The sequence below is a fragment of the Penicillium coprophilum genome (genome assembly GCF_028826855.1).
Source record: "Penicillium coprophilum strain IBT 35676 chromosome Unknown utg000005l_segment0_segment0, whole genome shotgun sequence".
Taxonomy (NCBI): Eukaryota; Fungi; Ascomycota; class Eurotiomycetes; order Eurotiales; family Aspergillaceae; genus Penicillium; species Penicillium coprophilum.
Window position 1 is genome coordinate 2,115,815 of NW_026622724.1, and position 25,872 is coordinate 2,141,686.

At 49.1% G+C, this 25,872-nt stretch overlaps 9 protein-coding genes across 9 annotated transcripts; 3 read left to right on the top strand and 6 right to left on the bottom strand.

Moving 5' to 3' along the window:
* Positions 1-1,106: 1,106 nt before the first annotated feature.
* Positions 1,107-2,807, bottom strand: N7500_008389 (uncharacterized protein; the record flags this gene model as incomplete). The annotated part of the gene is made up of 2 exons (XM_056679533.1): positions 1,107-2,309; positions 2,376-2,807. The coding sequence occupies 2 exons, from the start codon at positions 2,805-2,807 to the stop codon at positions 1,107-1,109; spliced, it is 1,635 nt and encodes a 544-aa protein (XP_056529905.1).
* Positions 2,808-4,098: 1,291 nt separating this feature from the next.
* On the bottom strand, positions 4,099-5,318 carry N7500_008390 (phosphoglycerate mutase family protein; the record flags this gene model as incomplete). Its single annotated transcript, XM_056679534.1, has 3 exons — positions 4,099-4,818; positions 4,884-5,102; positions 5,187-5,318. The coding sequence occupies 3 exons, from the start codon at positions 5,316-5,318 to the stop codon at positions 4,099-4,101; spliced, it is 1,071 nt and encodes a 356-aa protein (XP_056529906.1).
* Positions 5,319-6,210: 892 nt separating this feature from the next.
* N7500_008391 (homeobox domain-containing protein) lies at positions 6,211-8,427 on the bottom strand (the record flags this gene model as incomplete). The annotated part of the gene is made up of 2 exons (XM_056679535.1): positions 6,211-8,040; positions 8,098-8,427. 2 exons carry the CDS (start codon positions 8,425-8,427, stop codon positions 6,211-6,213), a joined length of 2,160 nt encoding a protein of 719 aa, XP_056529907.1.
* Positions 8,428-12,619: 4,192 nt separating this feature from the next.
* Positions 12,620-12,982, bottom strand: N7500_008392 (uncharacterized protein; the record flags this gene model as incomplete). Its single annotated transcript, XM_056679536.1, has 1 exon — positions 12,620-12,982. One exon carries the CDS (start codon positions 12,980-12,982, stop codon positions 12,620-12,622), a length of 363 nt encoding a protein of 120 aa, XP_056529908.1.
* An 815-nt stretch (positions 12,983-13,797) lies between these two features.
* On the bottom strand, positions 13,798-14,739 carry N7500_008393 (HAD family hydrolase; the record flags this gene model as incomplete). Its single annotated transcript, XM_056679537.1, has 4 exons — positions 13,798-14,279; positions 14,374-14,483; positions 14,547-14,568; positions 14,640-14,739. The coding sequence occupies 4 exons, from the start codon at positions 14,737-14,739 to the stop codon at positions 13,798-13,800; spliced, it is 714 nt and encodes a 237-aa protein (XP_056529909.1).
* A 389-nt stretch (positions 14,740-15,128) lies between these two features.
* N7500_008394 (GNL3/Grn1 family GTP-binding protein) lies at positions 15,129-16,869 on the top strand (the record flags this gene model as incomplete). The annotated part of the gene is made up of 3 exons (XM_056679538.1): positions 15,129-15,150; positions 15,214-15,308; positions 15,370-16,869. The coding sequence occupies 3 exons, from the start codon at positions 15,129-15,131 to the stop codon at positions 16,867-16,869; spliced, it is 1,617 nt and encodes a 538-aa protein (XP_056529910.1).
* A 518-nt stretch (positions 16,870-17,387) lies between these two features.
* On the top strand, positions 17,388-18,475 carry cbfA (uncharacterized protein; the record flags this gene model as incomplete). The annotated part of the gene is made up of 3 exons (XM_056679539.1): positions 17,388-17,540; positions 17,670-17,803; positions 17,947-18,475. 3 exons carry the CDS (start codon positions 17,388-17,390, stop codon positions 18,473-18,475), a joined length of 816 nt encoding a protein of 271 aa, XP_056529911.1.
* An 818-nt stretch (positions 18,476-19,293) lies between these two features.
* Positions 19,294-21,047, bottom strand: N7500_008396 (putative SIR2 family histone deacetylase (Hst4); the record flags this gene model as incomplete). Its single annotated transcript, XM_056679540.1, has 2 exons — positions 19,294-20,663; positions 20,714-21,047. 2 exons carry the CDS (start codon positions 21,045-21,047, stop codon positions 19,294-19,296), a joined length of 1,704 nt encoding a protein of 567 aa, XP_056529912.1.
* A 1,139-nt stretch (positions 21,048-22,186) lies between these two features.
* Positions 22,187-25,527, top strand: N7500_008397 (mediator of RNA polymerase II transcription subunit 16; the record flags this gene model as incomplete). The annotated part of the gene is made up of 9 exons (XM_056679541.1): positions 22,187-22,329; positions 22,384-22,729; positions 22,807-23,050; positions 23,106-23,569; positions 23,626-23,845; positions 23,905-24,024; positions 24,080-24,190; positions 24,249-24,515; positions 24,572-25,527. The coding sequence occupies 9 exons, from the start codon at positions 22,187-22,189 to the stop codon at positions 25,525-25,527; spliced, it is 2,871 nt and encodes a 956-aa protein (XP_056529913.1).
* Between the last annotated feature and the right edge of the window lie 345 nt (positions 25,528-25,872).

Sequence of the window (25,872 nt, forward strand, 5' to 3'; positions counted from 1 at the left end):
TAAGCCAGTAACACAGAAATAGCCTATCACATACAAAGTGGGAATAATTTGGTATTACAAGATCATAGTCGTGGATGGCGTGGCGGTCAATCAGTCTCCCTGTATTCAGTGTCCCGTGGTCAAGCGTGCCAGTATCAAGGGAAGTAGTATTTGGAGTATCTCATTTTCCCTCCTAGACATAACCCGAGTGTAAACAACACTTGATTTCTAACTCGACCGAAGTAGAACCTTTAATGCAGTGTCTGATAAAGAAAGGGGTTGAACATCTACACCTACCTAGGTAATGTACTACATACATTAAAGTTTAATGTTTAAATCAACCTCACCCTACATTACTTCGCAGACAAGACGAAAAAAAAAAAAAAGCAAGCCAAAAGACATAGCAGAGAATGCTTTGGAAAGGAAGAAAAATTAATTGAGAAAAAAACAAAAAACAAACGTCCCCGGGAAGGCTTGAACTTCCAACCTCCCGATTAACAGTCGGACGCGCTAACCAATTGCGCCACGGAGACTTATTTGATGAAAGACCAGTGACATTAATAATACATAAAGCAAAAATACAAGACTGGGAAATGAGAGAGTTTGCTCGAGTCTGAATCTCTGTAGTCATACCCTCTGCTCTGGTCATGCAGTGAATTTGCAGGACATAAGCCACCGCAGAACTAGTCATCGATGCAAATAACCAATCACATACCGAGTCAATGGCTCAATGATTGACTAGCTCCTGTTACTCGCAGTTTTACATAGCCGTACGCTGAATCACGATACTATGATACCGCAATCCTATCAACCCACCTACAGAACTCACCATCAAAAATGGAAGGGGGGAAAAGAGCAAAAAAGAAAACTACATATGCTATGTCTGGAGATCAAGACGACCAGACGTAGAATCAAGAGAAAATCATTACATACATGAAATCCTGGAGATCTAGACGACCAGGTAAATCAGGAAAACTGATCAGTTGGCAGAGGAATGTCCTAAGGGGAAACCAAAAGAAAGGTCATCCCCACTAGTGAGCCCGGAAATGAAGAACAGCAGTCACAAATCATGATAGCCTCCCCCGTAACCTCTTTGTTCTGTAAATCCTGCCCACAACGTATCCCAATTAGGGATTATGGATTAGGGCAGCCACAGCAGGGAAATGGCTGTGCGGACACGTACGCAGTCCTTTAACAAGACGGTTTGCATTCACCACTGATCTCCACCGCGTGAGGGCCAACCAATCCCGGCCATGGAGAGTCCAGAGTGCAGTTGGGAAGTGGGTGAACGAAAAACCAACGTGATGAGCACTAGTACCCATCATCGAGTATCCACATCCATCAATACGAAGCCAAATGAGGTGCCAAGGAGCAAGAATTGGGGAACCGAAGACCTTTTCCCAAGTACCAGTCATGAGTCGAACGTGGACCAATTCAATGCGAAGCAGCGTGTTTCGAGCCTGGTGGAAGATATTCCTGAGAGTCTCGTCTCTGATTCGCACGCCTTCAAGTCGGAAAGACTTCAATTCACTGAGGTTTTCCGGTTCCAGATCAGACACGTCGAACCAGGTCTGGGCATTCAAGGTAAGGACTTGGATCTTTTTTGCGTAAGAAATCAGCTGAACGAGATATGGAGCAAACCGATCGAGCGGATACTTTGCCTTGACCATTGAGCGAGGCCATTTCGGGTCTCGTCTGCCATCAGGGCCGGTGTTGTCATTGATGTTGATATGCAATTCCTCGATCTGCGCGAAAACCTTGGTGAAGTCCGTCGCGTAACTGTTCAACTCAAAGAAACGAGCAAATTCCGCGGTGGTTGGCAAAGAAAAATGCAGACATCTCAGTTTCGGGACAGGTACAAAGCGTAGAGTATGGACAAGAGCGTTTGTCATCTTGGCAAGCATCGGGGGCTTGATTTGTCCATCTTCACTGAATGTATCCACAACGGAGGGTGATTGCATCCGCAAGGTTTGAATATTTGGGAAGCGACTGACCAGAATAGGAAGAGCCCCCGAGGCCAAGTCATCGATGTATCGATCATAATCCAGCCCAGGCAGCCATGCTCCCACGAAGCCAAAACGCACGTCGCGTACGTAAATGGCATATGGGCTTGCGGAAATCTTGAGGATGCTGTCAAGAGGTTGACCAGCAGAGTATCCGACAACGGCCTGGAGGCATCGAAACATGAGAGGACTCGCAATGCTGTTCCAGATCCGGTTCACCAGTCTGAAGGTCGAGAGAGTCTTCTTGGTTGCTGGATTCTCGAAGATATCACCGTATTCGAAGTCATTTTCCTCACGCGAGTCACTAGATAGCGTTGCGTAGAAGATCTAATACCAAGTGAGCTGGTTGAACAGGTCATAGGCTCCAATTATTTGACCAAGTGTAATACTTACTGCTTCCCAAAGTTCATACGGCAGTGATGGCTCTCGTGCAAAGTACAGAAGATTGCCAGAAACTTGACCGGACTGGGTCTCATCACTATGTGCCGACGAAGAACGATCCAAATTGCCAAAGCTGTGCCTCTCGAGTGTGGAAGGCGTACTGGCAAGACCCGCGGCAAAATAGGGACTTCCACCCAAGCGAGGAGTTTCAGGAGGGGAGGAGCCTCCAAACAGAGAGATGTAGTGAGATTGGCCAGGGGAAGGTTCAGTAGGAGCATCAGAGGGGGCAGACTGAACAGTGGGACTGTTCATGGTCATTGAAGCCTGCTGCACTGAAGACGAGGCAACCAAGGCCACTGCATCCTGCCGTACTGAGCGAGCGCTGTTCAAGGCCGTCGTACCTAGCTGTACTGAGGGGGGGCTTTGAGCCTCCGAGGGATCCATTGCTGTTGTTTATTCCGAGAAGATCCAGGAATGAACGCAATACTATCAAAGTGATACCAAGATTTCCTAAGAGGTGGGTTCAGTAGAGAAAACAGAACAGTCTTGTTTTGTTTTGGTGGACGAAAGCTTATGGCAACAGCTCGTTCCCAGCCTGAGTCTAAGGCAGGCAAGTGCCGTTTAACCAAGCCTGGTGACCTTTGAGCACAAATGCCATCATGTAGGTGAGTAGAACAGGAGGCGGAGAGAAAGGCGGTAGAAGAGGTCAAGAGGATGCTATCTCAAAGTATAAGTAGTGAAGTTAAGAAGACAGGACAAGCAATATAAACACTCCCTCTCCTGTACATGCATCCATCCAGGGATATTATACGACATAACCTTCCTTGGAAGCCAGCAACCAATCATAGCGAAGCATAACAAAGAAGCATCCGGAGTCCGGAGCCTCATGGAGCTCCACGGAATTGCTATTGTTCCTGAGACAAGTTTGACTCTATATAATGTCCACGGTGCTGTATGATCTCATCTATACCTTCTAGGAGAACACGTACATCAAACAAAGCCATTGCTTTGAAGGTGAGACATTTAATGACATTTGGTCGATTATAATGATGCATATATAGAGAAGGGACCTCGTTTTAGAGACTTTCAAAGCATCATTCACCTTGTACTTATGTACACTCTTCATTGTGTTTACCCTTCCAGTGTCCTTCCTACATTCTTCTTACATCCTGCCAATATCTTGTTATTGACCTGTAATCATCGTAAACACCCTATTCAAAGTTCCTCTTCCATTCCATCCTCTCCCAATGATATAGAAGACTACACACGTGACATAGTTCCGCAAAACTCTTCGTCTCCACCATGCCAACTCCACCAACCTTTGCCACAATCAAGTCTCCGTGGCGCAATTGGTTAGCGCGTCCGACTGTTAATCGGGAGGTTGGAAGTTCAAGCCTTCCCGGGGACGATTCTTTTTTGCTCTTTTTTGAACTTGATCTTTCGCGTGAAGATATTTAGGTAATATCCTTGCTGGACGGACTGTTTACCAGTATCAGGGCAGGGCGAGAAGGCAGAAAGGATGGATATCCTAAAGGCAGGACACCAAGATTTTCTAGAGTAAACATGGATATAACGTCTCTTGTACCATCGTAGCCAGATGGGCCAGGTTACTGTACTAATCTACATAATTGACCTTGGAAAGACAGAGGCATCAGATCACTATTGTATTATACATACTTCTCTTCCCTGAATAGTGTTGAAATCACTATCCTCAACTCAGCTATACAAAGTCACTTTAAAACCCCGTAGCCAAAGGCGTCGTAACCGGCACCGCACTGGAAGGACAAACACAAGCCGTGACCGACGTAACCGGCGGTTCCGTACAATGCGGCGTCAAATCCCAAGGCACAGAAGTAACCGACGCCTTACCATGAAGTTTCTCAGCCTTAACCAACACCGGAATAACAGCACCAGTGCTCAACTTGAAAGTCCGATGTCCAACAACCCTCAGAAGCGATGAGATCTCACCCGAATGCGAGGTAATAGACACAAATGACTTCTTCTTAGACGAAGAAAAGAAAACATCCCCTAATGCCTGGGTACTTCTAATATCCTGCGCACCACTAGATTCACCCGTCACACCGTTCCACAGCTCATCCTCCTCGCTGAACCCGTGCTCAATACGCCAGTGCGGGAACAGTGAGTGGATGTAGCTGCGGCTACGACGGTGGTCGCAGGTGTGGACACTGATTGATTCACGGAAGAGTTCCTTGATAGTCGGGTTGAAGTGCGCGCTGTGTTTTGGTAGGTCCAGGCCCGTGAAAGTCAAGTTGGCGGTTTGCAGGGTGCGTGTCATTGGGCTGACGTAGTAGAGGTCTGGTGTGTGAATTCGTTGCTCATTTATCTCCTTTTGCCAGAAGGCGTTTGCCTTGAGGGCTTGGGAGGCACCTTCGGGTGTGAGGGCGGCATCTGCCCAGGTTGATGTACCGTTGCCGCTGAGTTCGGACCAGTAGCACTGAGTGGAGGTGGTTAGATTGGGTCTTGGTGTGGGGTTATGATGGAAGGAAGGAAGGGACTTACATTCCATGCCGGTGTTCCATAGTAAGACTCGGCGGCATTGTGATACCCTTCACCGTGTCGACCAAGGAATAGGACCTTGTACTCGACGTGTGGCGGGGAACGATCATTCAAATTGCTGACCTGGTTGTAGAAGCGCTCCCATTGGGTCATAGACTTGGGTTTTCTGAGCTTCTTGTCTGCAGGATATGCGCGGCCGATCAGGCCGAAGTTCTCCGCTGTCTGAACAAGTTAGTGGACTGAAGCCATGAGTCAAGGGAGGAAGATATGGGTTTGGAATTATCACGAGTTGGAGTTTGCGCTTACATAGTCGAATTTAGAGGGATCAGTTGACTCCTCATCCTGCAGAAAGTAGCCTGGCACTACAGAGTACTTGATAGTCGATGCTTGCGCGACAGCCAGGCCCACAAGGGCGGAACTAAGGGTGGAGAGTCTCATCGGAGATGCGCGGGTTTCAATGTCAATGTTTCCAAAGCTTTGTTTTTCCCCCTCAAGATGAGATGGACGAATTTCTTTTATATCTTTGGACTGTAGCGCACGTGGTATGGCGGAGTAGTTTATCCTACGGAGTAATCCAGGTGGATTCCAGTGGCGCTTTTCGGCTTCGATGACATCCTATCGTCCAGAGCCACGTGCGAGATGAACATCATCTCTATTGCACGATATTCTTTGGACTCCATAGAAAAAAAAACTAAAAAGGGCAAAGTACTGAAAACCGGAGATAATCACCAATATCCTTCAATTCCGGTAATTACTCCAGATGTCCAAAACATAAGAGATAACCTTCCTTTTTGATTGAGAGATATATAAGATATAGATACGTAAATGTATGTATCGTGGAAAATGTGTGAATATCGAAACCAAAATCCTGCCAAAGCCATATGCAAACCCAAGCTTAAATCCAATCCACAAATCCTGCTTCCAACAGGAATAAAAAAAAGAGGCCAAAGATCAAAAGCAAGAAGGTAAAAAGGTCTCGAAGTCCCCATGAGGAAGCTCGGTAGAAATTAAAAGGTCCTATCAGACACAAAAAATAACAAAAACAATCCCAGGCCAATAAACAACATGCAAGGAATGCTCCAAATATGTAAAATCCCGGTGAAAACACCCCAAATAAAGAGACACGAAAAGAAAATGATATATAGAAGGCATAAAGTGACAGTGCTTCTCCGCGCACGGAGAGGTAGACATCTCCCACGAGGGAAAGTGTAAGAAAGCGAAGGTGAAAATGGAAATTTTGCGTAGTGAACTCGCCCCAGACCAAACACACCGAAAGCTGTCGCGTATTTCTCATATATCCATAGTAAGGGAGAGGTCGAGGGACCTTCCCTTAGGAAGGGTAGTTACTTGGCGTCGTGTTGTTCGCGAACGTGTAGGCTTTCGGCTTCTGCATTGATGACAAGTGGTGGCTACCAAAGCCGACATCATGCTCTGGGAATTCGTGCATCATAAATTCGGTCCGCTTCCTTTCCGCAAGCTCAGCAGAACCTGGCATTTCGGTATCTTCGATCGAGTAGATCAGAGACGGGGAGCCTGAGACCGACTCCATGCCGAAAGCCTGTCCGGTGTGGTCAGTGGTCGCGTTATAGCCCATGGGCGAGACGGTGGTTGAATGCGGCACCTGGAGACCAGCCGGGTACTCGGGCGAAGAGATGGAAGCGGTATCGGCCCAGCTACGGGCTGGCATGGGGATCGAGTCACATGTGATATATTCAGGGAAGGAAGAGACATGAGCTGGGGCCGACATGGGCGGGGCCACATTTTGATAAGCGAAGGGGGAGTAGATATCCATTGGCGTGGTAGGAGGTGATGCCATGTTGACCTGCATGGGCTGAGAGGTGGGGAAGAAGTGGGCTGTCGAGTGGGCGGACAAGCAGTAGTTGCTTTCCGTGGGGGATGCAGGCATGAAATGCTGGAGGTCTTGCGGAGTCAAGGGGGTCGGTGGAGCTAGGCTATTAGTTGAGATCGAGGGTCGCAGCATCTTCTCGGCCTTCTTGATAGACCCGGAATCCGCAAAAGTGAATATGAGAGGAGACCGCTGGGCAGCTGATGCCTTCCTCACGCCGGCATACCGGGAGTTCAGGCTCTGGGTGGACTTGGATTGTCTCATGGGGTTGCCGATACCGGAGCTAGGCATACGAGCGGTAGGTGAGAGCGAGGACATCGAGGTCGAGTTGGCCAAAGGGCGAGCTCCCGAGGTGCCTATGGCAGCTGGGCGAGGGCGCTTGCGACGGGCGGCAAGATCAAGCTCCTTCCCGGATTCCTTCCAGCAAGTTGCTTCTCGATCGAGAGATTCAGACAACCCAGGTTGGCCGGTAGTACAGATTCCGATGCCCTCCAGTGAGGCAGTGATCGCATCAGACGACTCACGACGTGTGACCGAAATATCTGGTGCCTGCATGGACATTGGATATTGCATGTTGCTGTAGACCACGCTATTGTGTCGTGATTCCCTGTCCTCAGACCACTCTTCCTTGTGAGGGGGCAGGTGGTTCGAGTACACGTCCAGATTCTGCATAGAGTGGGAAGAGTTTGACATCTCTGCCATTGATGGATGACAAGTGGTATACGAGGTCTGGTCTGATGTGCTGTATCCCATGTTCTCATTGTGCTCGCCTGATCCCCACGAAACTGATTCTTCTTTAATACCAGACCATCCCGTAAAGGAAGAGTTGATATTGGCAAGATTCCCAGGGTCATTAGCTGGTGTGACCGTTTTCGGTGGTGGCATTGAGCCAGGGGACACTGCGTCCTCTTCTTCCTCTTCTTCTTCGGCAACATGATCGTTCTTGCTTCGGGGGTTGATCCGGCGACCGAATCGATCTCGGGCAGCACAAGCAGCATTCAGCGCTCTCTGCAGAGATGCAAAAGTTGCCTCTCTTGCCGACTCGCTCTTTGTTTTGTGGTGCTTGGAACGGCTGGATGTGGAATCTGTCTTGGCATGGCCACTGGATGTGGAGGTAGGCGTTTGCTTGGGAGTAGCGCACTTGTCCGATTCCTCCTTGACAATTGATCCCTTTCGAGATCCAGACAGTTGGTCCAAAGTCTCTGATTTCCGGCGAGCTGCCTCCTCAGCCTCGGCCTTCGCTTTGGTCATCTTTTCAAATTCTTCCTGGCGTTTCTGTTGCTTGGCCTTTGCGCGACGATTTTGGAACCAATTCTGCGTAGTCAATTAGCTCTCTGGACAGACAAGGATATTCCCTCTTTTCTGACATACTGCAACGCGAGGCAGACTCAAATTGGTTTGAGCCGCCAATTGACGCTTGACATTGCTGCTGGGTTTCGGATGAGCCTGGAACTGGGCCTCCAGGGTCTCAACTTGTTCCTTGGTCAATCGTGGTCGCGACAGATTTTCTGTGTATTCGTCGTAATCCATAATCGGTTGGTGATAGTAGTCGATCATCTCCATTGGTGGGTGAGGGTACATATAGCCGTCGATAGGGTGCATCATTGGGGGAGGAACCATGGACGGGTCATATGCCATGTGTTGGTCCATTGGAATGCCCTGATGACCCGGATAGCTCCATGAGGGGTGGATATAGCTCATGGTGATCCGAAGAGGAAAGTAGGTAGGTATAGGAGATAGGAAAATTGCGGGAGAAGCGCGAGAGATAAGAGAGGGAGGGAGAGAGAGAGATGGGGATAGAGATACTGCACAAGAAAGTGGCAGCTTCGGGGAATGATGTCTATATCATGAAGTAGATTTGCAATATGATGGAGACAGGGACTTTGTAAATGTAGAGAGTGGCAGTACGGGCAATCCGTTCAAGAAAAAGAAATGAGCAGTTGTAGCCTGTGATAATCGTCGATGTTAAAGGAGAGACTCGGGAGTTAGGGACCCAAAGGAGTGTGCATAGAAAAAGAAACGAAAGAAAAAGCAAAGAACTCAAGCGTAAAGGAAAGACTGTGTGGGAGAGAAAGAGAAAGGATGAAGAGAGAGAGAGAGAGAGAGAGAATGGGGTTTGGAGGCGCTGGGGGAAGATCGGGGGTGACGGGTGGTAAAGCGCGGTACAGAGTTGCCGAATTCGGTGATATGATTGGATGATAGAGTATTGTTCAGTAACGGGTGGTAATCAGATGAGGTCTGTGTACTGGGTACATGAGACTTATGTACTATAAGTACCTGGATTGCGGGTGCTTGTACTTTGATATAAATAAAAATGAAATATCTATATATATGTGAATATATATTTAACAGGATGGAAGTCACAGGAAAAGCAATTCAGATCTGTGATCGTCTACTGAATCCCAGTACTCCGTAGAATACCCACACAAATTGTACGAATTATCCCCCCACCGTATTTCATCCTTTTTTAGCCCGTGGAGTCGCGCTACCGCCCGCTCGGTAGGGGGTGGCGGCCTGACTGCATCAGAGTCACATTTTGATTTCATTTTATTCCCTTCTTCTTCTTTACGACGTATCTTTTTTTTTTGTTTATTGAATTTTTATTTTATTTTTCAATTTTATTTTTCGTTCCAGAATAGAGTTAGCCCATGATTCCGATCCCGTCTGGACTCCCCTCGTGAACTCATTTCAACATGGACGTGTGACTACAGAGGAAAGAAATACCTAGACGAAGGTCCAAGGGTCTTGGCTCTCATCAGGAACCTTTGTTCCTGTCCATACAGCGCTGACATCACGATCAGATATACATATAGTTTCCAAGGTTGGAAGCTTCGGAATAAACAAAGGTGACCCAGGGTTCAGGTGTGGAGAGCCCGAGTTTGGTTCGGATCCCTCCCGCGGTAAATTTACAATGTGATACACCCGGTGTAATGTCTCTTCAGGGCTTGAGGAACATCTTCGTAAATTACAAACGCAAAAAATCCAGTTCCTGCATTAGCGTCATGTCCGATCCCAGTTGCTGCAAAGGAAATCATGTCCACTATAGATTTAATTTGGAAAGGCAAGTACCGAGTGTATATTGCTTCACGGAGTACGGAGTACCTACAGAGTATGCTATGTAAGTCAGACTCTATACAGTCACAGAGATCTAATGCTGTATACACGGTGATAGGACTTGCATAATCTGCTTTGGGTAGTCACGTTTCCTTCCTAATTAGCCATCCCGGTCATGTCGTAATGTTTCCCTTGTACCGGGTGACTGGAACCCGTTCTGGGTCAGACGATCGGACGCAATCCTCCGGTATAATACGCTTGTGTGATTCGAGGATCGTCATTGGGAACGATGATGTCGACCCTATCTACGGAGTACGGAGTACGGAGTACAGAGTAAAAGATTCATTTAATAGACTATTGACTCCTGAAGCAACTGTCTGCTACCTGTAACAGTGTTCGGTTTCCACTAGGACAAATCCATACTAGTGCGGGCGCATGGCAGCTCAGCCAAGATAGACTAAATATCAATAGTCGACAGATCCTCCGTCGATCACCCAAGGATCTGCCGAGCTTTTTTCTTTATCTTTCCTTGGATGTGGCGCCCTCTTTGGGCATCTTTCGTAACCCCTGTCATTTGGCTTGCTCCAGGCTCCAACCCATATACCTGATGTGACACCATCTCGTCCTTTCCCGGGGATCTGGTTGGGCCCTGGGCGCTAAACGTCCTGAGATAAGTCGCTCCATGCAAGCAAGTCACGAGGGTTGCAGCCCCAACCTTGTCCACCCCCTTAACGCATGCACCCAAAGATGATCACTGCCCGGGCATCCGGAGACTGCCCTTGGCGCTATGGTCTCTTTTCTTTGTCGCAAGATTGTTTCAACCCACCCTTAGATCGGTAGTTAGACAGCTACATCGTACATTGTACAGAGTACTCCATGCTATCGGATATCTCGGAAGCTTTCATTTTGGCCGCTTAGAGCCATTGCCAGTGAATTATTTAGATCTTTTACCTAGGGCCAAATCCTAATCTATGAAGCGGAGAGATCACCCGCCTGCCTTCTCATTGGGACAGGATCGTGTGCAACATAGGGAACTCAAACTCTGGCCCGGCACATGGCAAATAACACCCGGAGAGTTGGAATAACGCAACAATGAACCGGCTTAGTGGAACCTTTGGTCTAGCCGGAAGCCACAGTAGCACCTCATCCCAATTGAGTGGCCCAATTTGGTGATCTACTGTCGCGACTGCTCTATCTGGTAGCTTGATCTGACCCAAAAAAACCGGCAACGCCCTAGTGATCCAGGGTTTATCATGCTCGATGAGCCAGTCACATGTACCAGTAGACTGCAGTGGAGTGATCCCCAAAAAGAGGAATTGTTTCGGAAAAAGGATCCATAGTACGGAGTACACAGACATTGTTTGAGACTGGTAGCTCTATCGACTAGGCAGATCATATGAGAGTGCTCCGTAAACGTGGCTGCTAGATCCCTCAAACTTTGTATCATGAGTATACGATCTCTTTGGCTGTTGAGAAGAAATGCTGCAACTAACGTGATAGTGACGAGATATGAACCTAGATGCCGGATCCCGATTCAAGCTTCATGCGCATCTGGGCGCGTATCGCGCACATCACACCCGGTGGGTTTTCCGATGGCTTTGTGACTTTGGAATTTGTACTCCGTACTCACTTTCCTCTTGGCACAACATGCCCCACGCACACATAGTCTCATGGTCCAAGGTGATGGGGAGACGTAGTACATCATAGGCTCAAAAAGGAGACTCCAGATTCGAGTGTGGACATGGGCCAGTTTGATATTACCCCCGAGAATTTCCGATCTCTTTCTACTAAATACACGGAGTCCATACATCAAGACTCGTACTTTATAACCTATTGAGGCTATTACAGCACCGTCAAAATTTGGGGGATCTGCCCTGACCCCTGGGTCGATCCGTAACCTTCTCGCACGGATCCCCCTGACCCATCCGACTATCGGATCTGTAAACCACCTTGCAAAAAATAGGGCAACAAATAGGGCACAATTCCCTGGCCTTGACAATGTGATAGCAAGACTAAATCTCCACCTTCAAACTCTGATAGATTGTCAATTGGGGATCCTCGGATCCTCAACTCTCCCATAACCACCCCGCTTCTCAAACCCCCTGTTCATGGTGGCGTAGTTTTCTTGACTGAAGATATTTTAGGGGCCTCGGAGTATTTCGGTCAGCTACAAGCCCGGTGGCTGAGCTGTGCTTTCTGCAGATCTGTCAATGTGATAGATCCTGTCTTCGGGACCCCCTTGTGGCGCAGAGAGGACTGTGGCGGTGCGTAACTAAATCGAGCACCCTACATATCACCTTGGACATTATTTGTCACTTCTGTGGGCCTAGTGCTCGAGATCGGAGGGGACTCTCTGCGACATCCTCCACAGAGGAACGGCCTGCAACATGATTGGACAATGTCTTTCAACCCGGTGCATCCCCATCTGTAGTCCAGATCGGAATCAAGGAAGTGCATGAGGGCAAAACACGCTGTACGTGATGAGATTGCATTTACCCCTCCGTCATCACACGTCGACATACCAAATGGGACGTAATGGGTTCATGGACGAGAAACCCCTCCATATTGGAGCCAAAAAACAAAAGCTGTTCTACATCGCCTTTCTTGCTTCAATCACTTGTGATGATATTCAGGAGTCTGCATTCGAGCATCATTTCTTCTAGACCCGTCCACAAGATACGTCCTAGCCCCCTTGCATGCCATTCTCACCGGTCGAGTGGCCTTCTTGACATCATTGGAGAGAAGCTTCGTACTCGCCCCAAGTCTCCCATCTAAATACGGAGTAGGATGGGTCCATCCCCCAAACCATTTGGCCCACCAATGAAATCGGCACAATGCTCTAGTTCCAGACTTGCCGGAAGGAAAAGTATCCATACCCTCGTGAGCACACAACTCCTTCCCCGAAAGAGCTGGCTGCAGCCACTTGAACGCCCAGTCCCAATAAGAGCAGATTAGGAATCTTTTCCAAACCTGAAGTCATCCTCTTCCGGCATGCACTTCCGTTCTCACGGCCTGGTTCCAGATCCACCCAGGCCTCAAACGTGCATGAACGGTAGTTCGCGGCCCGCCCTGTCTGGATGATTGGATAAGATGTGAGTAGCAGTTCCATTTGTGTGCTGTGACGCCCTGCCAAAGAAATCTGGCTTTGAGCTGCAAGGATGAAGTATGTATACCCACGGAAAGTGTCTGCCACACACGCCATGGTGGTCTAAGGCGCCCAGTTACCCTGCCAACAGGTATACGGTTTGATCCTTGCCGGCCATATCGTTTAGATAAGCCACCATTATCCTTGTTATGAGACTTGTCGACTGTCATTAAACGGACCTATATTCCATACTCCGTACTGCAGCAACAATACCATCGCCGATTCATGTGCAAAGCTGAGGTAAATTTCATACCTGCTTCAACGTACCTGCACATGGTGGGTTGTATGTGGAACTTGTGCATACGTACTTTCTATCTTGCACCTTGAACCTTGCTTGGTCCGATTACATCCCCGCCCGGGGAACACCCTGAGCTGTTTCGGGGACTTCGTATCTTTGTATTGGTTCAGGGTCTTCAGAACTTAGTGATGGCAGTCGGGGGATCCAGCCCTACTCAGAAGACCCAATGGGTATTACAACCAGCTGCATAATCTAAGACTCCAGCAAAAAGTCGGGTTCCCTCTCTACAACATACGTTGACACTGCGTACTCTCCCTCAGCATCACCAGCTAAGATCCTCACCTCTCAGGCAAATACGAACAAATAGTGGGTATTTGTCAGTTGACTCCGTACAACAGTAGCTCGATAAAACTCACTTCCATCTCAACCTAAAACAACCCAAGTTGACAACAAAAGTCCAAAAACAAGATGAAGATATATACCAATCTAGGCTCTATGTAATACATTCTACCCTAAAAAAACCATGAGACCTTTAGGCTGTGCATCAAACTCCAAAAAACCAGTTGCGCGAATGCGACAGCACATCCCTGCCGATGCAGTAGCGAATCGGCGAAACCGAGACGACAACGACCATCTATTGATACGCATTCCTGATTTCAATCTGCACCTGGCCATCAACAACTGCCTTGATCGAAATGCTCCTCAGATCTTCCACAATCCAATCTGCGCCAGCCTCCTGAAGCTGATGCAGCGAATGCGTCGTCGTCAACGCAAGTACCTTAAACCCAGCAGCCTTACCAGCCTTAATACCAGACGGTGCGTCCTCGAGTACGACAATTGAGGTTGAATCTTCGATGCCAAGCTGCTTCCGGCCTAGCAGGTAGCAGCTCGGGTCAGGCTTGCCGTTCGTCACGTCCATCGCTGTCACCAGGTTCTTGGGATGCGGAAGGTTGAGCGCTTTCAGCCAGCCGTCGACTAGAGGGCGCGTGCCAGATGTCACAACACCCCATTTGGCACCGGAAGTCTCGAGGGCTGCGAGGAGGTCGCGGCCGCCGGGGATCTCCACGGCGTCGGAGCCATATCGTTTTGGGATCTGGCCTTCGATTTCATTGACATCTGTAATGTGGGGGAGATTGTCAGTGTTATACCCTATGATTATTTCGGAATGGAGTAGCCCATTTTCGGTGTTCGGTATTCCTGGTAGACTTACAGTCCCAGTTGGCCTTGGTCTGGTCATATAGACGCAGTGTATCGATACTGCGACGACCATGCGAGGTCGCGAGGATAGTCTTAGGGTCGACACCGAGCTCGTCGCCAATTCTGGAAATTTAATGTCAGAGGTTCTGCTCCCAGAGATCGTGCTGTGGTAGGTCTATGACTCACTGGTGCCAGTGCTTCACAATCGCTGTTTGATACCGGATGGTTAGCATTGGTCCCAATTGATTTTATGAGCACTTGAAACCGGGGAGCAGATACCATCGGTCGAGTCCACAATTGTGCCATCGAAATCAGAAAGGAGACCATCGAATGCGTGGACCTGCGCGGGCGCTGAGAACGATCCTGTTGCTGAAGACATAGTGGGGGAAGAGATGCGGGGAGACTTGACGAAGTCAATGGTGAGTATACGGAGAAGCAGATGTTGAACGGATGACAAGAAAAGGTCTATCTGGATTCCTGTGAGATTATAAACAGTAAGAGAAATAAGAACTGCGAAACAAGATAATATAAGCTAAGACATCATGAGATATTTCGTGCTTATCCCCGGAACCCCTCCGAGAGCGGGTACATGCCTAATTTAGCAACTGTCCCGCAAGCTTAGTCATTGTGATTTTCGGAGATCGGCATAACTGCTAATCCGCTTATCGGCTGGGAAATCTTGGCACTCAACTTTTTCTACTCCCGTTGCGGACAGACTTTGAGGGTTTGCTGTGCACTTTTTGCGATCAACAATTACGTGCATTCAAAATGGTTACTAAGAGTGGCTTCGGTATGATACCCTGTTTTACCTCTTGCCCATGCGGTTCTGAAGCGCAATTCTAACGGCCTACAGGCAAGACTTCTAAGCGGGTTCCCGTCCGCCTGAGGCACAAGATTGAAAAGTCTGCCGTTCAAAAGCAAAGAAAGGCAAAGAAGCTCGCAAAGAAGGTATGACAGATGATACCTGTACAAAATCTCTGGTCGAAGGTTCTGACCATTTTCTCTACAGAACCCTGAATGGCGGTCAAAGATTAAGAAGGACCCCGGCATTCCCAACCTCTTCCCCAACAAGGACAAGCTTCTTCATGACATGGAGGAGCGGAAGCGCATGAAGGCTGAGCAGCAACAGCGCATTCGTGAGGATGCACGAGCCCGCAAGGCTGAAGGCCTGCCCGCGCAGACTGGCACCGAGGCTGTCGATATCGACGAGAACGATATGCTGCTGGATGATGATATGGATGCCGAGGGCAATGATTCAAACCCAATGGCTGCTCTTCTCGCCTCAGCACGCGCCCGTGCCTCAGAATACGATGATAACCAAAGCGACGACGATGACGAGATGGAGGAAGATGAAGATGATGACGATGAGATGGACGAGGATGATGAGGGCGGCGCAACTATCGACGAGACGCCAATCGTCAATTCAAAGTCTTTCTCCAAGGAGAGCTCACGGCGCCAATTCGACAAGGTCTTCAAGCAGGTCACTGATAACGCCGATGTCGTGCTATACGTGCTCGATGCCCGCGACCCTGAGGGCACCCGCTCTAAAGACATTGAGCGCGAGATCATGATGGCAGACGGTGGCAACAAGCGGTTGATTCTCATTCTGAACAAGATCGACCTGGTTCCCCCGCCAGTGCTCAAGGCTTGGTTGCTTCACCTGCGCCGCTCCTTCCCCACTCTTCCCCTTAAGGCATCCAGCGGTACCACCGCTAACGCACACAGCTTCGACCACAAGCAGTTGACGGTCAAGGGTACTTCCGATACTCTTTTCCGTGCCCTCAAGTCATATGCCGGTGCTAAGCAGTTGAAGCGAGCCATCTCTGTCGGTGTCATTGGATACCCCAACGTCGGCAAGTCGTCCGTCATCAACGCACTCACCGCACGTCTCAACAAGGGCTCGAGCAATGCTTGCCCGACAGGTGCCGAGGCTGGTGTCACCACTAGTCTGCGCCAGGTCAAGCTGGACAGCAAGCTCAAGCTGATTGACTCCCCCGGAATCGTCTTCCCCAGCTCCAGTGACAAGTCTAGCAAGAAGAACAAGAAGCAAGAAGAGCAGGCCCGTCTTATTCTTCTCAACGCCGTCCCACCTAAGCAGATCGAGGATCCCATCCCCGCAGTCAACCTCCTGATGAAGCGTCTATCTTCATCGGAGAACCTCCTCGCCAAGATGCTTGAGTTGTACGGCATCACCGCCCTCTTCCCCAGCAATGGCGACAAGACCACCGACTTCTTGGTCCAAGTGGCCCGCAAGCGTGGTCGTCTCGGAAAGCGCGGTATCCCCAACATTGAGAGCGCTGCCATGACCGTTATCAATGACTGGAGAGATGGCCGCATCCAAGGATGGGCCACTGCGCCCGTGCTGCCCGTGGTCTCGGCGGATGCTCCTGCTAACGCTATTGAGCCTGGTGTCGATACCACAAAAGTCGTCACCGAGTGGGCCAAGGAGTTCAGCATCGAGGGCCTCTGGGGCAACGGACAAGGTGATGACGAGGAGATGGCCGAGTAAGGGCTGGTCTTCTTGCTCGCGTTATGAACTCATTATCTCATTTGATTCTATCTTTCTGGATACCAAAAAGTGGGCGTTTTATGTTGGCATTCGATCCTTCCTTAGGCTTGATCTCAATTTCAGTGGTATAAAAACATCAGTAAAGATGACTCTTTTTTCCAAATAATTTTTTCCCAAATAAATCCACCAAAGCTGTAAATCGTAATCTATATTATTGTAGAAGTGAAGATAGAATGAGAAATCAAAGCAGAGTACGGAGTAGACATCACCGCCAAGCCCCCACACTCGCGAAATCCAACGCGTTGGCGCGTCTTTCTTGCAACCCATGAACGTCGTCCCATCTCCAAAGCCCATAACCGCAGCCCAAACCTGAATACAACCAAAAGGTCTCTTACAGAAAAAATAACCAAGCCTTAACTCGATTCAATATCCAAGGGGGGCCGAATTCTCAACCCCCCCGATCCCTTAAACCGCTCAATCAGCACAAAGTTCACCTTATCCGCACCAAACCTCCAAGAATGCCACCTCGCAAATCCACGTCCTCAGTGACGCCCGCTGATCCAGATGACTCACTACTCCAGCAATCACCTTCAGCACCACACACCGACAAGCCCGTCTTTGCGACGGAGCAGCAGTTGAAGGCTCGGGCCGAGGCGGGCGCAAGTGTCGAGGTAAGACAAAGCCAGATACATGTACATGCACTGCGTATTGCAGGATGATACCGTATATGTGGACTCCTTCAAACACGAGATGTAGAAAATGACCCAGGTCAGGCTAACACTATCTCCGGTGATGCACAGGACTATCTCCTACCACGCTCACTGACGATTCGTCTCGCGAAGTCGGTTCTCCCGCCGAATACGACAATCCAGAAGGACGCTGTGCTGGCCATGCAAAAGGCTGCTACGGTGTTTGTTTCCTATCTTTCTTCACAGTATGTTTATATCCTTGCCCCGCTGTCCATGGCTTTTGCATTCGTCCTCCAGTCCAAGCTACGGGATGGTAAATCTTAATCTGGATTTGATCTGCTCTATCCCACTGTATGATATGTCGAGCTAACCTCGATTGTAATCTTAGTGCCAATGATGCGACTCTCAAACGAACAATCGCCCCAGCAGACGTCTTCAACGCTCTCTCCGAGCTAGAACTCGACTCCTTCCGCGGCAGACTCGAACGGGAACTAGAGGCATACACGGAAATCAAAGCTGGGAAGCGCAAGCCGAAGAAGGTTGATGCGAATGGCTCGACGCAGGATGCGTCAGGCGAGGGCCCGACTCAGGGTGATGGTGATGCCGAGATGCTTGATAATCCCGCGAAGAGAGTGAAGCGGGATGGAGATGTGGAGGTGGCTGTTGATGCGCCTGCTGGGGATGATGGGGGAGAAACTCAAGAGGAGGACGTCGAAGAGGAAGAGGAAGAAGAGGATGAGAGTGAAGATGATGAAGAGGAGGAACATGCGCCCCGTGAGGATGACCTTGAGCATGTGGAGGACTTGGACCGTGAGCCTGGTGCGAGGAGAGGACCGTTTGATCCGGATGCTGAGGAGACGGATGAAGATGAGGATGGGCCTGGTAGTCAGTTGCGGGATAATCTTGGGTTGGGCTAATTATGTAGGTCATAGAAAAGGGGTCTATATGATGAGCCAGAACTCATCTTGGATGGCATTGGAAGAGGCCGACTGGCAAAAGAAAAGAATGTTTCTGCTGTACTACACACATAATGACGAATGGATTTTATGCTGCGCTCTGTTGGTATATATTATGATATAGTCGAAGGTGAGTACAATTAGATGAGGTCTGGAACAGATTATGTCGACACTCAGTATTATGTCGCACAGTTGCGCTGGAGTTTGAATATATATCTCAAATCCCAATGTCTTATTACAACAAATATTATATATACGGGACAAGGAGACGCATATCCCAAGAGAACAAGGAAAGCTAAATTGGAAGAGACAGCAACTAACAAATCGTATGAGGGATCGAGGCAGGTATATTTCATTTAGATAATCCACAACTGAGCACCCATACAGGTTGACACGAGCGAAAATAAGAAAGAAAATAAGATTGAAAAAAGAAAACACCACGCTGGACTAAGCCAGCTTCTTGATCGAAAAACGCCTGAGCCAGCCCATGCGAGAAACCGTAGTCTATCAATGGTATCTTTCGAAAAGGGGACAGCAGCAATCATCAACCTTATACCAACGCAGGTGATGCAAGTAGGAATACAGTCCACGAAGAGGAATTATGTAAACACAAGTGAAGAAATGGAAGACCCAGAAGGGGATAGGAACAACAAAGGTAGCACTGGAAAGAACGAAGAAAATAACACCCAGGGACGCCATTTTGGTAACCATGCATCATGTCATAAACTTGCAGTCGACCGAGAATAGAACATCAATATCATGACCAGAACATAAAACAGTCAGGAGGAAGCCACTGGCCGAGGACGTGACTTTGAATCGAGCACAACGTCTGTTTTCTCGGATTGCCCTGATCTGATGGGCAGAGTACCATTGTTCCTCGGGGCGCCTGCTGGGACTGGTTGCATAGCTTTGAGATCGACCTTTGTATTGACCTTGCCAGCAGATTGAGATGTTTTGGTAACGCGGCCGCTGTACGAAGTAATGGTGGCATTTTTCTTGACCGGAACACGCTTTTTCGAGGCGGTTGTTGCGGCTTTCTTGGTACGAGGATTGGGCGCGGGTTTGGTGATGAACTTGGTGGTAGTAGGCTTGCGAGCAGCAGGCTTTCCGTTGAGCTTTCCGCTGATGACGTCCTTGATAGTTCGGCCATTGCTTGCTGGATTTTCGAGCTTGATTTTCGATACCTTGGTAGCTGGCCTTTTCGTGGGCTTCTCGTCTTGACTGGCAGACGGTGTGACGAGACCAGTATCTGCGCGAGGTCTCTTTTTCGGCGTGACCACGACAGAAACGTCGGAATAGCTGTGAGGAATGGGCTCGGGCGAGGATTCGTAGACGCGTGGGGTAATGTCCTCTGAGTCCCATGGTTTCAGATTTGCCTGGCGGGCGACTTCATCGCATGATCCCTTGACGATCAAGTCAAAGCAGTTATCGAATTCTTTGCCGCTTGGTGGTTCATTGTTGATGAACATTGTGACACCATCCTTGCGACTGCGGATCATTGTGCACAAGCTCTTGACAAGTCGACGGACGCCGGGAATCTTCAAACTGGTACCTGCGACAATCAAGACGCGAGGGCGGGATTTGATATCGGCATTCATCACGGAGGTGATTGCCTCTTCGTCAGGGTTGTGCTCATTGTAGAGGACGATGCGCGGGCGCATTCGGCCAATTCCGTGACTCCGTTGACCGACGGCTTGGCGAGCTACGTCGATTTCAGCACACTCTGTGCAATCGGGCGGGTCGGCTTTCATGAACATATCGGGATCGAAGTTGGCGAGGTAGCGACACTTCTGGCATACCATCTTCTCAATACTGCCGTGTAGTTGAATAGTGACCGGCCAACTACCCTTCACGCTCAGAGGGACCTCAGTTGCCAGTGGACCCATGGAGGTTTCAATGCCATCGATATTTTGGGTGTAAAGTCGCTTCAAACGAGACTCGATACCTAATCGGGCGAGCATTTGGTGGAAGGCGGTGGGTTTGATGTTGGCGACCTCTTCCGACAGCGACCGGACCATTTCGTGGAAGGGAGCAGTCAATGCGTCATCCTGATAGACGGCAGCATCAAAAAGAAGCTTGCCGGAAGCTTTCAGGTTATGTTTTTTTTGCAATGATTTAAATAGACCATCTGTGGAGCGAAAGTCCGGAACTATGAGAGTTAGTGATTCGATGCGGCAGAATCCCAAAGCAGAAACTTACTACCCGCAGCTGTGGAAATACCAGCGCCAGCGATGACGACAATGTCTTTTTGGTGACGCAAAGTTTGAACGAGCAAATAGTGTTGATCATTTTGTTCATAGAGAGATTTGGAGAGATCGAGATATTGGGTGGTCCGGTCCTTTGGTAAGGGGTTGCGTCTCCTCTTTGCGGGACGGACTGGAGGTGCAGAACCATCAGCAGATTCAGCTCCCTCTTGGGATGAAGGCGTTGGGTACCGCTCTGCTGGCTCTGGTGATGATTCTAGCCGTGGTGATGAAGGTGCGGAGCTCAAATCCGATATATCAGAAGAAGAATCGAAATCGAAATCCCCCATGGCTGCTTGGGAGTTGGGTGAATAGACCGAAAAGTGCAGTGTAGGAGAATCTTCACCCCCAGGGGAGAGCCGGAGCGAAAAGAACCGGATTACGGTATCTCTAAATTGCTCACAGACCGTAGAAATCCTCGAAAAGAGAGATCATGTGTGTTGAGGAAATAAAGACCAATATGATTCAATGGCGTGTAAGTCCTTAAGAGAGGGAGAAAGGTAGAGAGTAGGAAATAGAGGAAGTTGACGATGAGGTCAGCGTTGGGGGGGGAAGGGGATATGGGCATAAATGAAACTCGTGCACTTCAGGAGTCTATGGCCCGGAGAAAAAATCAAATCGAGAAAAGGGCGGCCCGCAGAACGTTTGTTTTGGTCGAGTGTATGGAATGTTGAACTGGAGTAAATTGATTTGAGCGAAGCGAATAACCCAGGAAAGGTGGGACTTGTTTTGATGCGAACGGTTGTGGGTTTAAGATTGCTACACATATACTTCGGAATAAAGAGGGAAATGTAGTCCAGTCATAGGCGCGCTTTTGGCTCTTTGGACTCTTTGATACTCTGAAAGCCCCCATTGATTCCGGGGCTTTCTAATGATCGATTGTCCTTTCATACTTCAATAGGGTCCTCGAATCGCTCATCATTGTACTCTTTCTCTCATTCTCTTCTTTTTCCCGATTTTCTTCCTATTTTTCTTTCTTTTTTTTTCCCTCTCTGTTTTCCATGTTTTGACAGTCCAAGGTGCCCAATGGTGATTCGCTCTACTGTCTAGTGGGTCACCTGATATTGCTCTGATTGGTCCGTTCTCGTTGGCAGGGCTACCCCCGGGGCCGTCACCTGATCCATGTCACGAGGATTGACTAAGCAGGGAAATCCACTGGTCCCTGGAGGTCCAGGCGCTGACGGCATAGGAACATCTGGATTTGGTCTATGGTCTCCCTCATATTGAATTCGGGAATTGCTGCGTGGACTGTGACTTCGTGGGTGTGTGTGACATCTTCTCGATCATTAGACGTCAATCTCGGGAATCCCGCCCCCCGCTGTTCTTGAATAATAATAAAGCCCTGCTGATATTCAGTCCGGGGAACTCTATGAAGCTATGCTGTATTGATTCCCTGATTATCAAACACACTTGAAAGTGGTCAATTATTATGCCCTTGATCATGGAGGACGGTATCAACGTGGATGACCTCTTTGGAGAACCCAACTCCCTGGAGTTGGGTTTGCCGCCCGCCTCCCCAATCAAAGGCCTAGCACAATGCCTAGATGAAATGCGCCTACTTGGCTGTTGCCAGTAAGCTTGGAAGAAGGCCCCACAATTACATTCCAGAAACTAACAACCGTTTAGGAAAGTCGCTTGGTCTCGGATGGGATGTATTGCATCTATTTCCCCAGATGGACTCCGGGTGATTGTCCGCCATCTCCAGTGCCGTCCATCAGATGGCAAATGGGTGCTCGGGGAAGAGTCACCTTTAGCTCCAGTCTTGGAAGCCCATAATGGCAATCAACTAGCCCATTTATCATGGAATGAGACTGGCTCAGAACTCGCCGTTGTTGACTGTTCTGGTCGCATATCAATTTATTCCATTTCCATTGCATTGAACAGCATCACAGGCCTGCGCCAGGCCTCATTTGACTCCGGCGACGATGGCAATCAGGTTGTTGGAATGATGTGGCTGAACTCCCAGCGTTATGTACGTCAGGTCCCCTTATCATTTTATTAAGATAGATCATCAATATAAGAGCGAAAAATTCTAACATGGCAATATAGGTGCATGCGTTTCACCAGGCAGCCAAGGTGAATGGTCGATGGGCATATTCACCTTTCCGTCGACGTCCCGTCGGGCCATTCCACCCAGCCAACAAAGGCGCATTGATATGTGTGACCAGAGCCGGCCAGATCAAGCTGATATATCAGAACCCTGATAGCAAATGGGCCGAGTTGCCAGCTGAACTGAAGAACACAGGCTACTCGGACAGACTATTAACGCATGCATCCATGACCGCAACACAAGGTATTATCTTTTAGTCGGAGCTCCATTTCCCGCCATCGCTGACGTATTGAAATAGCTGGGATCCTTCTCTCCACATACTCCGTATGCCAGAAAATGTGTCTTTATAGAGTACACATCTGCTGGAACCCGCCACAATGGGAACCGGCGCAGGGAAAACAGACTGGCCAATTCCCCGTCCCCACCTTCCGCTTCATCCACTGTAAGGTCGACATGCCCAGCAATATATTGAACGTCAACCGTGGCCCGGACCACTCCGATCAGTCTTTGCCGTTTTTGAACTCGGTATACTCGTTGACACGACTAGAGATCATGCCGGGACAGTTTGATAGCCCCGCGGGGTCCACTGGCAATCCCTGGATTCTGGCTGTCTTATCGAAGGCCCTCCATGCCGTACATGACTATCCGGACCAACAAGGTCCGCCGAGTGTAATAGTCAGGTGGCATTTGGAATCTACCCCCCAGGTCCTCCATCCCAAGTTCGACGAGGTGACCTCAAAAAAGAGCAACACTCAAGCAAAGGTGCGAACCCCTCGGCAATTTCCTGTTGCGCCAAATCGAAACTGACAGATCCTCAGGGCAGAATGGAACTGCGCAGGTTAGATGACGTTTTTTGCGATAAATACATTGTCTCGGTCGATATAGTAGAGCATGGGACTGTTCTGGCCGTCAGTCACGATGACAGCTCAATAACATGCTATGACACGCGGACAATGGCCGTTTTAAATGGCTTTGACGATTCATCCACAGTAACCTGCCTGGCTCAGGCCGGGTTCCAATATCCACTCGAAACATCAGGTATGTCCGGAATCGACCGGTATTGCGTTCAGACGCGTGGCCAGAACTGATATAAACAGGTCTTCATATTGCTTTCTCTCCTAATGCTTGCGTTGCCGTTACGCTGGATAGTGACGGACATATGCAATTGAGGCTGATGGAGCATTCATTCGGATCCACACAGGGTATCTATGACGAGAGTATGTGTTTTCCAGATCACCTGTATGAAAGAATAATACTCACCGAGACATGTAGACAATTTTTCCACGGCCATTGCAGCTTTGACATTGGCATTCAGTCGAGGCTGTGGAGTTGATTTCAATACAGATGACATACTCATGGTTGCTCTCGCACAGCTATCACCAGGTGGGTGCTCCGGAGGCCCTCGTATTGATATCATCAAGCCTGCTGACAACTCTCAAAGAGGCTCAAATCACGTTCATCAGCGAGGTGTATCGCGCACTGCCGATTAATTGCAATTTCACAGCTGAACAGGATAAACTTATGAGCCATCCGTACATACCCCGCTGTCTCAGCTTACAGGCCGGACTGGGCTTCAAAGGGAGACTCAAGCGGCGTAACTTGTCATCGGCCGTGCCGTGGGCAAGCCTTCAACTCAGACATGCCTCGGTTCTATTTGCATATTTCTTCCAGTATAATAAAGGGGTACCGACTGAATCGCATGATCCAGGTGAGTTCAAAGAACCCGATTCAATTCTCGTATTCGTCGCTAATCGAAACAAAAAGATGTTTTAAAGATGGTGTTGGGTAATACCAAATGGACATTAGACTTCTCTCACTTCCTTCTAAACGAAATATTCGACATGGCCGACGACTTCGAAGATGTCTTCAATGACCCCGAAGCATTCACACAGAAGTGTAAGGAACATCCCCATAACAAAAACTCCAGCTTCAAGCACACCCATCTCACTATCATCACAGTGAAAAACTCCTCCTCTCTCCCCCTCCTAATCCTCCTCTCAAGCATGTCACGAGCCTTCCTCCGCTTCATCTGCCGTGGCCTCCGCGGCGTGCATGCCGGTTTCGCAAGCACAACCCCTGCCTCACTTACAGACGACTCCCGAATCTACTACACAGAGATCTGCCAAACACTAGAATCATCACCGGTCCGAATCGACGTGTACGAGAAGTTCCTAGCAGGAGTCGACTCAGCCGTGAAGCACGCCTACCAAGGCGCTGGCTTTGGTGACGCTGAAAAACCCGGCCCGGAAAAGGAACTACTAGTTAACGCGCGCATCCCGCCAGTCCTCACCACGGCCGTGGCCACTCTCCTCCGGCAGACAGTCCCGGCCCTCAAATCTGAAATCAACCGCATGGGTATTTACCTCGGCGATTACAGCTGGCTCGGTTTTGCAAATGACAGACGCACGGCGCTGTATCGTAAACAGCGCGAAGTCGATATCCTCAAGAAGTGTCCGTTGCGCCCGCCGTTGCCGTTGGGGAATGATGGTCGCGTGGCGCCATTGAAGAAGCGCAGGTGTGCGCGCTGTTGTGAGGTTTCTGGTGACACGAACCTACCCCGGTCGCTTCTGTCGTTCAAGATGATTGCTAAATTGGGGCTGTTGCGGTCTTGCCTTTGCGGGGGGATGTGGGTTCTTGAGACGGATAATGGGGATAATGCGGATCTTGGGGTTAGGACTGTGAATGCGACTGGCAGTGGCAACAGGGTTAGCCAGACTTAGGACATCGGTCAACGCTGGAATTGGATACCATAGCTCGCATTCTGGCAATGACTGAAGGTGGTGTTGGCTGACCCAGGACGTAATGATACGTTCCTCTTAATTCTACACTATGTGGGCATACTTGTGTTGTTGGGACGTCTTGCATCTAGATCCAATTGACCATAGCGAACAGTTATTAGTCCGACCTTATTTTTGTTTTGTACTTTCGAGTCACGTAGACAAGAAATGCAGACCACTCAATATGTATATGGTAGAAATATATATTATCGAGTCTGGCAAACGATACCACTGGAATGTTCACTAGTCTTACATGCGAGCAAGAGCAAGGAATCTTGAGAATGTCTA